This window comes from Diplotaxodon limnothrissa, linkage group LG1, assembly GCF_057381915.1.
Source record: "Diplotaxodon limnothrissa isolate DT_005_m linkage group LG1, D_limnothrissa_male_GT1.1, whole genome shotgun sequence".
Lineage (NCBI taxonomy): Eukaryota > Metazoa > Chordata > Actinopteri > Cichliformes > Cichlidae > Diplotaxodon > Diplotaxodon limnothrissa.
Genome location: NC_140596.1, coordinates 28,361,366 through 28,378,219, shown reverse-complemented (window position 1 = coordinate 28,378,219; position 16,854 = coordinate 28,361,366). Strand labels below are relative to the sequence as shown.

General features: G+C 39.7%; 2 protein-coding genes across 3 annotated transcripts; both read left to right on the top strand.

The window, feature by feature from the left end:
• The first annotated feature begins 3,951 nt into the window (after positions 1 to 3,951).
• On the top strand, positions 3,952 to 7,138 carry LOC146639928 (coiled-coil domain-containing protein 42 homolog). Its single transcript, XM_085356574.1, has 7 exons — positions 3,952 to 3,989; positions 4,096 to 4,201; positions 5,711 to 5,803; positions 5,881 to 6,072; positions 6,441 to 6,662; positions 6,765 to 6,923; positions 7,019 to 7,138. The coding sequence occupies exons 1-7, from the start codon at positions 3,952 to 3,954 to the stop codon at positions 7,136 to 7,138; spliced, it is 930 nt and encodes a 309-aa protein (XP_085212700.1).
• A 1,847-nt stretch (positions 7,139 to 8,985) lies between these two features.
• On the top strand, positions 8,986 to 13,965 carry ildr1a (immunoglobulin-like domain containing receptor 1a). 2 transcript variants are annotated; one of them, XM_085356571.1, is made up of 9 exons: positions 8,986 to 9,173; positions 9,803 to 9,973; positions 10,436 to 10,585; positions 10,951 to 11,070; positions 11,222 to 11,368; positions 11,706 to 11,828; positions 11,943 to 12,124; positions 13,042 to 13,662; positions 13,807 to 13,965. In XM_085356571.1, the coding sequence occupies exons 1-9, from the start codon at positions 9,128 to 9,130 to the stop codon at positions 13,843 to 13,845; spliced, it is 1,599 nt and encodes a 532-aa protein (XP_085212697.1). In that variant the 5' UTR covers positions 8,986 to 9,127; the 3' UTR covers positions 13,846 to 13,965. The 2 variants fall into 2 exon arrangements, with proteins under 2 accessions (XP_085212697.1, XP_085212694.1); XM_085356568.1 differs by having other exon boundaries at positions 13,036 to 13,662.
• The last annotated feature ends 2,889 nt before the right edge of the window (positions 13,966 to 16,854 follow it).

The following is a 16,854-nucleotide window of genomic DNA, read 5'->3' as shown; positions in this document are numbered from 1 at the left end:
CACGGTTGTTGTAAAGGACCGCTGTGTCATTCTGTAGTATATTCAGGGACTAAGGCACCTTAGTCAGAAAGCTTCTGCAGCAGTAATCAGTATTACCAAATGTTTACGCTTATTTATTTTATGGGACAGTGGACATTATTGAAACGACAGTGTTTATGTGTCAGAGCTCAACAGCTATTGTGGATCCATCATCTGAATACAACTAAAATGACCAAAGGAGGTAAAGCTTTTTCTACTTAAAATAAGGATGAAAATAGGAGAAATAAGACAGTGCTGACAATGTGCAGCAGCAATCTGAAACAACACAAACAATTAAAGACTGTCAACAAGTTGCCCCGTAGTAGATCGAATGCAGAAGTGATACTGACTAACAAATTCTTTAAACGCTTTAGCTTCCCTCTCATCAGAGCTGAGATAAACACACTGTTCAGCACCAAATCACTTAGAGGCACAGTTAGTGATTAGATGGTGGACATAGTGGAGGTTCTCAGAAGTTAGAGAGGAACAAAGCAGAGCTACACGAGAAGAATATCTGACATAAATTCCAAATGAATGGTAACTTGTGGTAACTTCGACTGATATAGTCACTTATACAAATGAGGTTTGTAATATAAGGTTTAATTCCACGTAGCAACATGTATCAGCTAGAAACGTCTGAATTGATTTAGTTTCGTATGTCTATTATTAAAAGTTTATAGCAACAGGATACCTCAGAATGGGCCTCTTGTAGATGGTTACAAATGTGAGCATTAAGCTGTCTGCATATAATCTGTAAATGACCTAATATGACAGAAATCTATGCATTTTAAACATTTTAAAATACCTGTTAAGTCTGGATAAAAAAACTGTATTAAAAAGACAATGATTTTTCATCACTGTGTGAACGAAACACCCTGAAAAGAAGTAGAAGCACCAGAAGAGGCCTAATAATCTGTTCCCAAACAGCAAAAGTATATTTTGACGGTGAGAAATAAGAAATGGTTTTGAAAATCAGTCATAACTGATAAAGCTGCACTGACGCAGCACTAAAGTGATGAAGGTGTGGACTAACCTATACTGACCTCTGACCCAAATATGACCCACATTTGCTGTAGCATTAGCAGCGGTGATGCAGTTAACCCCAGTGCAGTTTTGTAACATTATCACTAATGACGGGTATATATTTACATGATACATGCTAAAACATGATTCCCATCAAAATATTTTAATATACAACAGTACATGACAAACTGAAACTGTATGAAATTAGTGAAAAATTAGGGAATCGTTAATGACCCCCTCCCCTCGCAAAGAAAAACGACAACAACAACTTTTTTTTCCACTATATGAATCCCATTGGAAATTCCCCCCATATTAGTTTTAGAGATTTAATCATAGGTCAAGATTATTATGCGACAGTAACATTACTTTGTGGAGCTTTCCCTCCTCTAATAAAAACACGTTACAATTTATAACTAAAAGTTACATTTTGTATTGTCTGTAAACATTTAAAGGTATTGAACTGCAATTTGCCTTTGAACGATTTTTGTACTACACTTTTGTACGGAACTCTTTGTGCACGTGGTGTGTTTGTGTTTAAAATTTGTAAATGATCTTGTGTGTGTAAGCACTCAAGTGCGTACATAAGATGAAGTTTGTATTTCACCATAATTCAGCCATTGCTTATCAATGTTGAGTGAGCACTTAAACCAACTCAGTGTTATCAGCAGCCACACACTAAGCGTGCTTTATGGAACGGTCATATCAAATATTTTGTTCTAATATTACACTGTCCAGTAATTCATGGCTCCCATGTTGGTGACATCTGTGTAATTGTTTTTTTAATGGTTGGTGGAAAAATTCTCCCTTTGTTTTCTCTTGTGTTTGGTACAGACAACTCTGTGTGCGGGAGTTAGCAGGAGCGAGAGAGATGACTCTTTATTTTTCTGTTAAGGAGACAATGTGTGATTGCGTATGACTCATATCTTTGTTCATTGTTTTAATCACAGACTTGTAGTCTTGACTACACAGCTGGCTCGACACTCACATATCGGGTCTTCCAGCTAAGCCGCAGATATTGTCCCTGTTTGTCGCCGACATACCACATTTGTTATAATTGCAGACAATAGGTTGCTAAAGTGCCTAGTTGCAGGGTGGCAAACATTAAGGCCAGCAGTGTTTGACTACGCAGCAAAATAAAGTCCGCAGAAATAAAACTCCAGGGTTTATTGAAAGTTCAGATTATTTGTTTTAAACTGCAGAGACATCAGTGGAATGAGGGTGTTTCTCTATCATGCTGCTTAGTATTTCTGTTGCGTCGGTATGCAGACCTTACTGCCTTTACTGTGTAATTGTAGTTTCTACTTACTTTTGTGGATAAATATTTTAAACCTTAACCAGAACGTTGAGATTATAAAATGTTGTCCATCTAAAAACATGTCTGTGTAAACAAACCAATAATAGCCATTTATTTGTTTCCATACTAATCAACACATCATCAAATCTATAATCCTGCATAAGAAATACTTTAATTGGAAGCTTTTTCTTTCTTTTTTTGGGTTTATTTTTGTTTGCGTGCCAAGCCGACGTCAGTGTGTTGCGATTTCTGTTATCTGGCCACACCTCCAAAGGGAAGGTTTAGCAGGTGAGGAGCAGCCAGTCAAAACAAAGGTGGCTTTTAAGGAGGGGCAGCCTTGGAGATCCAAGACAGGTAGAATTATGCTTAGTTTGCACTATTACACTTGTGTCCGTTTTCATTAGTATTTGCCTACAGAGAGGGGCTTTCAACCACTGCAGATATGTTCCCGTTAAGTCCTCCAAAATCCCAGCTGCACATCGCTCAATCTAGATGAAGCACAAAAAGACCATCAAAGACCAAAAAAATAGAACATGAAGGGTACAAGCAGCGGCTGCTGTAGACACTTTTCACTTGTTGTATAACTTCATTCTTCACCATGGGTGGCTGATGGACCAACAACAGCACAAGCAAGATTAGCCCACTGACTGGTTGTACCACATATTTTTGATGCAGTTTGACTTTCTGCCCACAGACTGCCACCACTGAACCATAATGTTCCCATAACACTGTGATTGCTGCATAAAGGTTCAGTACAAATAAATAAATAAGAACTGAACAGTAGAACTACTCTGGGCCAAAGAATGAAATGTTCCCCTTCATGTCTAATTCTTTCTGATAAAGACTTAAAAAGAAAAAGACTTACTTAAAAGTGGCCGTGTAGCACGTTTACATTACTGTTGCACTTTTACCCAAGTGAAAGATTTGGATACAATTTGTAATTACTTAAGATATTAATAGGAAGGAAATAATTCACTTTTTGAGCTATTATTCTGTGAGTTTATGTGAGCTCCTTCACTGCATGCTTGTGATGGGAGGGTTCAGTGACCACTCACAGCCTGTGAAATGTCAGGAATGCTGTTGAGCAACTCTCATCTGTAATGAAGCATGGCTGCAAAGGAATATGACATCAACATACGCCATAGATGGATCTTAAAGGTTTGGTGTGGATGGAAGTAATTAGCTACCAACTGTTTCTGGTCAAAAATCTTATGGCAATCAGTGGACTGTTTGGTTACTGTCAGTTAATTCTGATTAAACTGCAGATGTAGGTTAAACAAGTGGTAAACACCTAGAAATCTACCTGTTTAATCAATAGCATTTCTGTTATTTAGTCAACAATTTAATTACAAATGTTTAAGTATTCAATGTAAATGATTGCAGGTTTCCATTTGTATGATATAAAATGAAATGCACAAAAATGGTGCAGTTTTCTACGGGTCTCGGCTGCAGCACCAACTTTAGCCGCTGCCGCGGAGACCTGCGCCTTTACAGGTTCCCAGAACTGTTACCATAGAAACGCTACAGAGTCGTGAGTCTTCTGCAGGAAGGAGAGTAAAACTTGGAGACCGTACGGTTTACTCTGGCTGAAATTTGAAAAGACAACATATAAAGTCATGTTCTCGCAGCTAACGCCTGAGGAGTCGGCTTCACGGTGAGTTTGTGTGCTGCTTCTTCCCGTCCGAGCGAGTGAAGCCCAGCCAACATCAATCTGAGCGGTCAGTGCTGCTAACTTTCTGCCGCTGCTTGTGTGTGAACAGGATGTGGACAGCAGCGGGACGCGACAGTAGCTATGTCCTCGTAGAGCTACAAGTATTACAGCGAGAGCAGGAAGAGCTCAAAGCTAAGTACGAGGAAAGCAAACAGGTGCGGAATTATTTCTCGAGACGCGAGGCAGTCACTTCTCGCGATAGCTGAACGATCAGTCTGAAGGGTAGCGTGAACTTTACCAACGCACTGTAACTACTGAATGTTTAAGTATTTCTTATCTTAAAAACGAACAAATGTATTTAAGTTTCATCAAAGAATTAAGAGCACTTTATTGGGAGCATCTATTAATTCCTAAACAATTATCTAAACAGCCAGTTATCTGCCACTTAAAGGCAGTGGCAGGGCTGTCCCATCATTCAGTGTTGTTAACAATAAAATCTAAATAATAAATAAAATCTATTTGCTGTAAAAGTGTATGACTATATTATATGATATATCAGGAACTATTCATATAAATGCAATAATCTTTAAAAGAATTAAGGGATCATTCATTGCAGTACAACACTAATGAATTTAAACGTCTATGCAGCTTGCAGGTGGTGGTCACAGGCCATTGCTCTCTCTTTATTCCTGAGAGATTTTTCTGTACATTTAGTTTTTGCTAGTGTCCTTGTCAGTAGTGGTTGCATGAGATGGTTCCTTCTTCAGCCCACTGGAGGAGCTGTATGTGCCCCCCCCAAAGGAAAAAAGAAGCCTATTGCCTCCCAGCACAGTCTTAGTAGTAGAGATAATAGGAGATTGGCTATGCCAGAGGGCTGTAGAAGGGCATCAACCCAGCTGGGCACCAGCATCTGCACTTTTAAGTAGGAACAGGAGGAGCACTGCTAAAGCCCTTCAAAATGACCTCCAGTATGCTACTTGTGCATGTTTCTGAACAAACTATCAGAATCAGACTCCATGAGGGAGGCATGAGGGACCCACCTCGTTTAGGGGGACCAACTGGATTGAAATTCACAAATAGTATGAATGCATCTTCACACTATCATGCACCCACTGCCAAACCAGTCATGCTGGTTGATGTTGCAGGCAGCATAACATTTGCCATAGTGTCTCCAGACTCTTTAACGTGTGTAAAATATGCTCAGTGTGAATCAGTGCCAGTTTTGGTGTTTCCTGACAAGAACAGAGGTCTGTGGTCACCACCTGCAAAACCATTCCCTTTTTGGAGACATGTCTTATTTGTGCCTCTCCAGTGTACCTGTTGTCACTTTCATTTGGGCTAAAGCAGGTGAAATTGATTCACATTGGTTTATGCTTCCTAACTGGACAGATGGAGATCGTTAAGTTTGTGTTTTACTCTAATGATCAAATGTTTGTCTTAATTGTTTTAAACAGTGCAACTTAATGTACAGTAACTAATTTTATAAGCACTTGATATGTTTTGTATACAAATATCTTAATTTTGCTACCCATGCTCATAATTTCAGAGGGAAGAAGAAGAGTAGGACAGCATAAGAATTCAGATTTGCAAGTAAAATATAAGTATCTCTAAACTGTACTTTCATTACAGCCCAGAACTGCGACATGCTTGTCTTCTTGTAGCAAAAGTCTCATACAAATTTTGGCATAATTTTTTTTTTAACCCTATTATGTGGGTTTATGTAGGTGTTGGAGAGTTTGCAACAGCGTGAAGAGGAGTTGCACAAGAAGATAAAGGAAATGCAAGACCTGCATTTAAGCTTTGACATGTATCACAAGGTATGACAGGAGATCACGTTACATGCTATAAATGTTATGGGAGGAACAAAAAAGTAAGGCCCTCAATCTGCTTCTAGGATGAAGAAGCTAATCGAGCAATCGAGAAAGCAGAGCAGGAGAGACAAAGGGTGCTTCAAAAAGAGGCGGAGATAGAGAGGCTGAAGGAGCAGTTGGCCAAACTGACTGAGGAGAAACAGGAGCTCGAGCATCAGGTGAAGAGACACTCTGTGTACAGAGATCTCTTGGAGCAGCTGCTCAAAATAACTAAGGTACTGTAGCTTTTGAATACAAGTATTACAATAAATGTGACAAATATTATTCTCAATTCAGTACATCATCTGATGCTTTAATGCCTGTTTTTAACATATATGGATAAAGTGAGATATTTGACTGTCTCATAAAAAATATCAGCTCAATTTGAATGTGATGGATATGGATTTATGGGATTTGCAAATCACGGCATTCAGTTTGTATTTGCATTTTACAGTCCGTCCCATCTTTTTTGGGATTTGGGGTAACGATTGCTGATGATAGCAGTGGATTTGTTTCAGATCGCAGGCAAACTCTGGCACGTTTGAAATAGATGGTAATTTGCTTTTCGGGCTACATCCTTAATGAGAGTGTAATTGTGTTGCAGTTTAAAGATGTGGCGGCGCTCACGGATCATTTAGAGAGTCTCCTCCACTTCAGATGCCAGCTCTCTGAGAGGGAGAGTAAGGCACAGGAGCAGGCTGACGAGCAGAGAAAAGCACTGCTGACACTGGAGCAACAGCACAACCTGCTGTTGCTGCAGAGGAACAACCAGCTGTCTCAGCTCCAGACCAAGCTGGAGAAAACTCACTCTGAAGGTCTAATATGGGTATGACACATAATCCTGGATCAAAATCCCAGCTTCAGTGCTAAGACGGCCTTAGATGTTGGCGTCTTCTGAATGAACTCTGGTTGTCCTGTGTTCATGCAGGAGAAGAAATGGAATAACATACAGGAAACGGCTGCCAGGAAAACACTGAAGCTGGGACAGATTAAGATGGCAATTTTAAATCTGTATGAAATGACTGGTGGCCAGGTAGGAGGAGAGGAAGGTGTGGATGTGAATGACACTGAGAAACAGCTGGAGCAGGTGTGTACCTTCACAGAGCAGAGACGGTGAGCAGCTGACAGTGAAACATTAAAATGAAGATTGTAACACACACCCCCCCACTGTCTTTTCCTTAGGTCAAGCAGTTCTTCGAGGACCAGACGGACATAGTGCAACAATATCAGCCTCACTCACAAAGGCGTAACAACGATCAGGGAAAACAGAAAAGCAAAAAACCCACAAATAAAGAAATATGAACAGACTGTCTTATGAAATTATTTGTACACTGGATCTGTTTAAATATTGTTATTACTATTTTTTATCTAAAGTCTATTTGTGTGTTTATGATTTGAATGAATTAACTGAAGTTGAAATAAGTACTGTAATGTGTAAGTGCTTACGGCTTTAAAATGTAATTCGCTGACTCAACTTCAGAAATGAATTCAGCAAACACTGACGAACATGAACTGCAATCAGCAGCTGCTTTGCGTTTACTGTATATTTATGTACTGTCAGGATTAAAGTAATAAGGGGGCACATAAAACTAGCAGGCCTGTGCCAGAACTGAGCAACTTTCCATCTAACTACAAACGCACAACAAACACTTGTAGTAGGCTACACACATAATGAGTTAATTGGTCAGTACGACAGTCATTTAGCTTCTTATGTGATCTTAATCCAATAAATTAATAACAACAACTTTATTTATATAGCACACTTAAAGACCAAGGGTACACCAAAGTGCTTCACAATAGTACAGCAGATTAAAACATGAATAATTAAAGACCATTAGCAATGTACCGAGTATGCTAGCGGGTCAATGGCACTAATTGGGCAAGAATAAAAGTTAAATAAAGAGTAAATATCACATCATAATCAATAGACACACATGGATATCAAGTGAAGAGATATATATAATGGTAAGCACATAAATGAAGATGGTATAGGAGTATTAACTAACTGGAAAAGCAAGGTTAAATAAGTGAGTTTTTAGTCATGATTTAAATGTTTGGATGGAGTCGGACGCACAAATAGCAATGGGAAGGTTGTTCCACAAATTAGAAGCAACCAGGGCAAATGCACGGTCACCTCTGGTCTTAAGCCGAGATCTAGGCTGTACCAAGAGTAATTGGGTTGATGATCTTAGGGCTCTCCCAGGGGTGTATGGTCTACGGAGTTCAATGAGATAGCTAGGCGCTATATTGTTTATGATTGTAAAGGTAAGCAGCAATATTTTAAATTCAACATGGTATTTGACAGGGAGCCAGTGCAAATCATTAGTTAACTTGTAACTTGGAAATAATGACACTTGTTTAATCCCTGACACCTACTAATAAACATGTCAGTGCACAACTCATGAACCCAGTGAATTGTTCCAGTTTCACTTACTTGGTTAATTAGACCTGTTTCCACTTGGAAGTTGGAATAGAAGAAATTATGATACTGATCATTCAGAACAGTTAAGCTACAATAGTTTTACACAAGCGCAGTTGGTAAGTATACTTGAATATGAACATACCAAAGAGGTTGGATCTGTGTGTGGTTATATGAGTGTAATTTGTTTTCACTAAAACACAGATTATTATTGTTGAGGTTTTTATGAAAGACTAGAAGACTTTGATTAGTCTAGGAAACAAAGGCATGAAGAGCAAAGCCCAGCTTCAGTTTTTCCCTCCCCTGTATTATTCATTCATGAGTCACACAGCTGTTTTGAAGGGATTTCGAAAAACATTTCCTAACACCTGGAAGAGCAAATATTTGCTTAACAGGAATAAGCTGAACATATTTTTTCCTAATCCAGGGATGGTTTCTCTCCAGCCCAGTCAAAAGATTGAATCTAGAGTTCAGAACACATTTGTCACAGTGTCATACAAACAAAATACTCCTACAGCCAGAGAAAATCAGATAAGATCAGTGAGATGTTACAGGTAGTATCTGTTTATGCGCTTGCAAATGATCGTGGCATTTTCCTGCTTTATACCTGCCTACGCCACAGGAAAGCTCACCTGTTTCGGGGTGGAGCCATAGATGAGCTCAGTCTCAGGGATCAGCTACAAACATTGGCTAATCTTCAGTGGCACTCGTAGGCGGAAACAATGAGCAGTTTTGGTTAGGCCAAAGTGAAGCTAGAAACTCGTGTTTTGTGGTAATTTTTTTATTTTTTTTTAATCTTGGGAGTGTTGCCTCTCTGTTTGTATTTGGAGCCGAAGGTTTTGGGGTGAGGGGGTTTGTACCCTTTGGTAATCATGGAGAGACTTCCTGTCGCTGTCGTACTGCTGTCGCTTCTGAAAGGTAATTTTTTTTTTTACATGTTAGCTTCATGTTTGTGTAAAAACAAGTGTACTAAACCAGTTTATCAAGAAAATGTTAAAAAAAAAAAACACTTACAAAAATGAACATCAGTTTAAGTATCGGTCACATGACACAGGTGTTTACATGAAGCAATCAAACATGACCGTCTTGTTTCATAGTTGGTTAAGCAAATTATGTGTTACTCGTCTTTATAACCGATTTAAACATTTGTCTGTCGGAGATTATTAATATTTGGGTCACTTTAGAGATACTTGGGACCCTGACCATTGAGTCACTCTTTAAAGTTAAGCCAACGATTTTCTTTATTTCCACTCTGGAAAGAGTCACTGCGCTATGCGCACACTTAGATGAACTCATCGGGTTTCATTCCACCTTTTCAGTGTTTGTTTGGTAGTTTCACAGTAGGCCACTTCCTGTGTCTTTGTCTGTGCCACCTGTTTTTCTGGTCCTGCTACTTTGACATTAACTCCTTGGCTCATAGTAGCTCTCACTCATTGTCTCCTTTCCTCTATTCTTCTTCCTGGACTTTTGCTGATAAATAATGTAACCTAATGGATCATTGTATAATACTATATGTGGTTAACTCTCTGTCTGTTGTCTTTCTGCAGTGTCAGTATGCGTTCAGGTGATCGTTCCCTACACGCAGTACAGCACGCTTATGTTTGCCAAAGTGGTCCTCCGCTGCGACTACTCCACCTCTGCAAACCCCCAAAACGTTATTCTCACATGGACTTTCAAGTCTTTCTGCATGGACCCTGTACTGCAGTATTACTCCACAGGTACAAAAGCAACTGTCACCTGAGGGGTGGGGGGTGCCGCCACAGAGTGGGATTAAAGTGCCAAAAAACTTTCGGCAACGGTGACAAAGATGGAAATCTATGTAGATGTAGATTTAAATGCATATACATTTCTGTGCATTTCTGCCCTCTGCATTAATTTGATCTAATTCTTGGGGGTTTTTTTTGTTTGTTTGTTTTTTTTCAATCAGTTCTTTATTTTATTTTTTTTACTCTCACCTCACTTGGTGTGGTGCTTCCTACTGCACACATTTCGTTTTTGCTATTCCCAAGGCTGCAATGAACAATTTCAATAAGAATAATAATTTCATCTATGATCATTTGTGGGTTGTACCTGATGATCTTGTCTTTTGTGAACCACCAGTTTTATCCCAAACAGCCAGTAACATGTTTTGGCCAGTTGTCAGTCTTTGCACTATTAAGCTTTTACATCTGGTTTTGCAGCATACCAGGCTCAACTACAGTTAGGACAAGATCCATCAAATGACTGTCCAGACCGTGACCGGACAATACGCACTGTGGTCCAGAAAACAGGAAGCAACCAGCCTATACTGGGAACAGAGTACCAGGAACGGAAGATTTCCGTCCAAAACCGTGAGTTCACCCCAAGATGAGCCTAAATGTGATTTGTTTTGTTTTTTTTGTTTTTTTGGAGGTTTTGTTTTTTGTTTTTTAAGCTGAAGCACCTGTATAAATCTTTTAAATAGATGCTTGGTACAATATGAATTGGTAGTTTTGTTCAAATAACTGAACTTTTTTTTTTGGTTGTTCTTCCTTCATTTTCATTATGTGATCATTTTTGCAGAAATAAAGGATTAATAGTATGTTATCCTGATGGCCTTTTAATTTGTAGAGATGGAAGTGAATTGACGAATGCTGTCCAGTTCTTTGAGCTTCTGAAATTAGGGCACAACAGAGGAAGTTGAATTTAATCATGTATGTTTGCATTGTCTGGACAGAGGCAGATCTGGTGATCAATGAGGTGATGTGGTGGGACAACGGGGTGTATATCTGCAATGTTAATGCTCCTGGAGACACCAGTGGGATCACTTCCAAAGAAGTCAAACTCATTGTCTACAGTAAGAAAGAAAATATGAATGCATAAGATTAAACACAGCAGAAGCTGCAGCTTCTGTTAATGTTATTAATGCTGTAACATACGCAAAAACCTAGTCTGCTTCTTAAGACACAGAACACAGAGCGTCTCCCTTTTTCTTCGTCTTCCTACAGACTGGTTGACTGTGTTGCTCATCATCATCGGTGCCCTCCTTCTCATCCTGCTCTTATGCATCTGCTGCTGCCAGTGCTGCCCTCAGATATGCTGCTGCTATGTCCGCTGTCCCTGCTGCCCACAAAGGTGCTGCTGTCCTGAGAAAGGTAAAAGCTTTCATTTAAGGGCGCTTCAACAACAGAAGTCAAGGAATAAGGCAGTTTGGGAGTTGAGGAGGAAAAAAACCAAGCATGAAGGAAGGAAGAATATTTCATTGCCTGTATATCTAGTGAATGTTTGATTGCTGTTTCCATTGCTCCACTCAGTTTGGTCATTAACAGATCCTTTCTGCAGGCCTTCATTTGTGTTTGAAAGTACCTATTGCTAATAGCCTTAGTGAAATCAAACATGTGACCTTATCATGCTGCAAATAAAAAGCCCATATACTTTGAGATAGCCTCACTGAATCTGTACATACTAGAAATTGTTGTTCTCACGTTTTAGCTGTGATGCAGCATCGTATGGTGAAGCAGGCTCAGAAGGCCATGAATCCTTGGTTAGGAGGACAACCAATATATGCACCACTGAGCTCCGCCCCCAGCCAGATGAACCCAATGCTCTACGCTGGTACATGCACACATTAATCTGCACATATTAAAGTGTCAGACTTAAATAGGTTATAATTTGCTGTTTCCTTAAATTTTCTAAATGCTTTTTTTTTCTTTTCTTTTTTGTCTTCAGGGTCTGTTGCAGGAAGCAGCATCCCTTTAAAGACTATGCCTCTCCCTCCTCCTCAGTCTTCAGCTTACAGCATGCCCCCTCCCAGTGTCCAAGGTAACCGCACGCCAGCCAATAACAATCACATGCTCGACTACCTGGAGAACCAAGTGAGGGGGTTGGAAATGACCAGTCCTCTTCTACAGGTATGTTCCCACGACTTTTAATGTAAACAAAAACACATTTGTTGGTTTACAGCAGGGGTGGACAACTCCAGGCCTCGAGGGCCTGGAGTTGTCCTTGAACCAACACAGCTGATTTAAATGGCTAAACTAGCTCCTGCAGTTCTCCAGAGGCCTGGTAACAAACTAATCATGTGATTCAGGTGTGTTGACCCAAGGTGAGATCTAAAACCTGCAGGACACCGGCCCTCGGGGCCTGGAATTGCCCACCCCTGGTTTACAGGCAACAATCTGTGAATTGTAATGGCTCCTATGCTTCATGGCCTACTACGTCATGGGCGTTGCACTTGTTTGAATACTTTTGCTTTCTGTATCGTTTTTTTTTTTTTTAGCTAACACAAGTCAGTTGCGACGACTTTTTATGACTTATGTCTGACTGATGTCATCAGAGAATTAAAGTGTGACCGTTTCAGACGGGCTCATCAAACCCACAGTGAAGAGAGAGCTTTTTGCTTAGTTTTAAACACGTCTTTCACTTTTTATGTCAAGAATGCATATAGTTAGAGACATCCAGACTTGACACAACACGTTAATCACAGCATTGTGTTAGAAAATTAAATATTACACTTTAGAAGGTCACAACTGACTTGGTGTCTTCAGCCTCGCAATTTTAGTTTCCTCAGGAAACAAAAATTCTTAAAATGGTGGAACATTTTCTGCTTTTCTAAACCTGAAGTTCCCTGTAGTGGTTCACTTCATTTCTGAGGCTTATCATATTGACGATAAGTGTCTGATATATATTTTTTAATTTATTTTAATGATGCAATTACCATAACAGTATATACTCTATTTGTAGCATTGAACCTGGGCACAGTTTTCGTTTTGTTTTTAAGTTTTAGTTATATTTATTTCTTCTTATCTCTCTCTTCTTTCAGTCTCAGCCACCCCCCCCACCTCACACCCAGCACTATGCACCTCCTGCCCAGCACTATGCGCCTCCTTCCCGCCACATGCCCGTCAATGTCCCATTTTCACCAGGCCCCCCCAGCATGATCTCTGCCCTCAACGATGGCCCAGCAGAGCGTCGTGTCATTACGCTTCCGCCAATAAGGGAGTCGCAGTTAGGTAGAGTTCCACCTCCTGCGCCCAAGACCCGGCCACCGAGTTCCAGCGAGAGCAGCCGCAGTGGCTACACTCGTCGCGACGAGCAAGGGGGAGCGGGCAGACGTTACCCGTCACCTACCAGATCTAGAGGTATTCCCCGGAGCTACAGCGAGGAGTCACTGGATGGGCGGGGTCGCAGCCGGGCACGAGAAGGCATGGACCGCCCTCGATCCCGTTCCAGGGATGACTTGTTTGACAGCAGGTCCAGAGGGAATTACTCTCCCCCAGCAGCACGACACTCGAGGAGAGGGTCCTGGAGCTCAGATGAGGGAAGCAGCAGAAGAGGGGCGGTGGGAGGTGCAAGGAGAGGAGGTGGAGGCTGGTCCGATAAACCTCCCAGTTACACAGAGTACGAGCCGGGACAGAAACCAGGAGCACGAAGAAATGATTATTACTCTGTAAGGAATACTTTGCTTTAGTTTGCAAACTTGCAAGTACACCAATGCACTTGTATCACACATTTCTCAAACATGCAGTCACTATTATAAATAAAACCTCTGTTTGCTAGTGCAGTGAATCTAAAGTTAGTATGTCTCTCTCAGGACAAGGCGTCTCGCAGTGGCAACAGCATCGTCATCTGAGCCCTCCATCTGCGAAACACACTGACCTCTGTTTCAGAGAGCAAGCCAACTCATTAGCCTGTTGTCTGGCTCTGGGTAAACCCTTTATATGCCCATATATATATATTTTTTAATCTGTGAAACGACTAACTCTTTGTACATCTGATGAAGGACATAAACTCTGAGATTGAAAAATCCAGATATTCGTCATGCTTTCCCCTCATACAGGTGGATAGAGGTCAAATGGCTCATGAGAGAAGGGAAACCTTTTAAATTAAATTAAACCAAATGATGATTGTAACTCTGAAGAAATTGTGGTAATACTCCCCTCGGCTGGTTTGTTAGTCTAAAGAAATTATTCAGAAGGAAATTTGGACTAAAAGCTTGTTGCGTTTTTTGTTTTTTTTGTGCTGAAGCTCTATTTATTTGGTAGTTAATTCTTATAAGGGATAAAGTCATGAAACAAACGCTACAAGGTGCAAAAGAAAAGTCTCTCAGGGTGAGTAAGCATTTTTGTTTTTGTTACATTATAATTTATAGTTTAAACCACATCAATATGATTACATTTTATGCTTTTGTTAAATCACAAAATATTGCTTTCACATCTCCATAATGTCTTTAGTGTCTTTTGTATTTGCTATATTTTAAAAGAAAATGCATACATTACTTGGCTATGGTTAGAAAATGCATGTGTACATAACTTGTATCTCGTTGATACTAGGAGTAAATTAGTCATACAGTCAGTGGAGTGACGGACCTTTTTGATTCATTCACTGTTATTACAAGCTATTTTTTCTCTTTTTAAAAAACTGTACAGTTACTTTGTCATAGTACTTCAATAAGTCTTTGACATCTGGGGTACAACGTACCTGTGAGTTGCTCTTCTTCCTGTTTGACCTTTGAGCAACTTGATAGTCGCACATGTTGTGTCGATAATCTTTGCGATATTCCACATGTAGAGAGAAATCATCAAAGTAGGTTGCCATATCTTATCACACTGCCACTGTTTTCTTGACAGCCATAGTTTTTAATATTCTGAACTATTTGCATATCTAAATATAGCCTAAAATGCAAAAGCAATATCAAAGTATGTATCCAAAAACTATAAATTATCAGACATCGACTATACACCCCAAACCCCAAAACGATTCACAGTAGAACTGTAAAATAAAGCCTAAATATGATGCAAATTAAAGCTGATGGCAGGACAGTTTATGTAAAGGTCAAGGTGTTGCAGGAGAATTATAGTTTTGGGGTGGTTTTTTTTTTTTTTGTTTGTTTTGTTTTTGTTTGGTGGCTTTTCACATACTGGCAAAGCAAGTCAGTTGTTTTTGCGCTTTAATGTAGATTTTTTTTTTTTTTTTTTTTTTTGTCTTAATGTCATTTTCAGCTGGGTTTTCTTTTTCTGTTATGGTGCTTTTATTTTTTTTAATTTTTTTTAAATGAAACTGTTTTCTGTAAAGTCATTGTACAAACCTACTTCCCAAAAATTGGGAACCTGTGTAAAATGTAAATAAAAATGAGAATGTAAGAATTTGGAAATCTCAAAAGTTTTTATTTTATTCAAAACAGAACACAGAAAATGTGAAATGTTTAAACTAGGACACTTCACCATTTCATGGAAAACATGAGCTCATTGTCAATTTGATGGCAGCAGTTCATCTCAGAAGTGCTGGGACAGGGGCAACAAAAAACTGAAAGTAACTCGCACTAAAAAGAAACAACTGGAAGAACAGCTAATTAGGTTATTTGGCAAAAAGGACAGTAGCAAAGTTAAATGTAAAATAATATGTATTTTTCTCAGATTTAAAAGTGCATGAGGTTTTGTTTTTTTTTTGTTTTTTCTTCTTCCGGTTTACACTGTCTTTGTTGAAAGTGCACATGATGGAGCTGAACTGAGAAACCAGACGCTAATTATACCTGCTTCTGTTAATGAGGCAAACACAAACAGCACTTCTGAATGCACTATCATTATCACTGTTTCAGCAGCATGCCCTAATGCAGCCACACAGTGGTTTCTCAAATACTGTTTATCACTTGATGCTCTTGTTGTACACTTACCAGCCAATTTACCAGTTACGTCTGGCTAGTAATGGGTTGAATCCCCTTGTGACTTCAGAGCTGACTTAAATCTTCATAGCATATATTCAGAAAGGAGCTAGAAACATTCCTCTGAGAGTTTGCTCCATACTGTCATGACAGGATCACACAGTTGCTGCAGCTTTGTTAGCTGCTCATCTAAGATGAGACTCTTTTGTTCTACCCCCTCCAACAGGTGCTCTACTGGATTGAGATCTTTTGACTGTGAATGAGTACAGATAACTCATTTTCATGTTCAGTAAACTAATTTCAGATGATTTGAACTTTGTGACATGACACGTTGTCCTGCTGCAAACAGCCATTAGAAGATTGGCATTGTGGGGTCATAAAAGAACGAACATGGTCACAAACAATACTCAGGCAAGCTGTAGTATTTAAACAATGCTGAGTCCAAGAGGTCCAAAGTGTGCCAAGAAAATATCCTACACCACTAGACCATTATTAGCCTGAAGCACTGATGCAAAGCAGAATGGATTTATGTTTCATGTTGTTTATGCTAAATTCTCCTAACATTTAGTTGTCTCTGCAGAAATTCAAAACAAAACAAAAACTTCAGACCAGGCAACAATTTTACAATCTTCTCTTGTCCAGTTTTGGTGAGCCTTAGTGAACTGTAGCCTCAATTACCTGTTCTTAGCTGACAGGGGTGGTACCAGGTGTGATCTTCTACTGCTGTGTACAGGCAGAAGACCACACCTGGTGATGCAGAGATGCTCTTCTGCATACCTTGGTTGGAACAACTGGCTCTTTCAACCATTGTTGTCTCCTCAAAGCAGTCTGGCCATTCTCCTCTGACATCAACAAGGCATTTTCACCCAGAGAACTGCTGGTCACTGGATATTTTCTCTTTTTTGAAACCACTCTCTGTAAACCCTTGAGATGTTTGTGTGGGCAAATCCCAGTAGATAAACAGTTTCTGAAATACTGCGC

Bases quoted from the DNA above. Each gene is read 5' to 3' on its own strand.
- LOC146639928 (XM_085356574.1), top strand. From the start codon at position 3,952: ATGTTCTCGCAGCTAACGCCTGAGGAGTCGGCTTCACG. The intron at 4,202-5,710 runs GTGCGGAATTAT...GGGTTTATGTAG, and splicing joins AGTACGAGGAAAGCAAACAG to GTGTTGGAGAGTTTGCAACA. The intron at 6,924-7,018 runs GTGTGTACCTTC...TCTTTTCCTTAG, and splicing joins CTGAGAAACAGCTGGAGCAG to GTCAAGCAGTTCTTCGAGGA.
- ildr1a (XM_085356568.1), top strand. From the start codon at position 9,128: ATGGAGAGACTTCCTGTCGCTGTCGTACTGCTGTCGCTTCTGAAAG. The intron at 9,974-10,435 runs GTACAAAAGCAA...CTGGTTTTGCAG, and splicing joins ACTGCAGTATTACTCCACAG to CATACCAGGCTCAACTACAG. The intron at 11,369-11,705 runs GTAAAAGCTTTC...CTCACGTTTTAG, and splicing joins GTGCTGCTGTCCTGAGAAAG to CTGTGATGCAGCATCGTATG.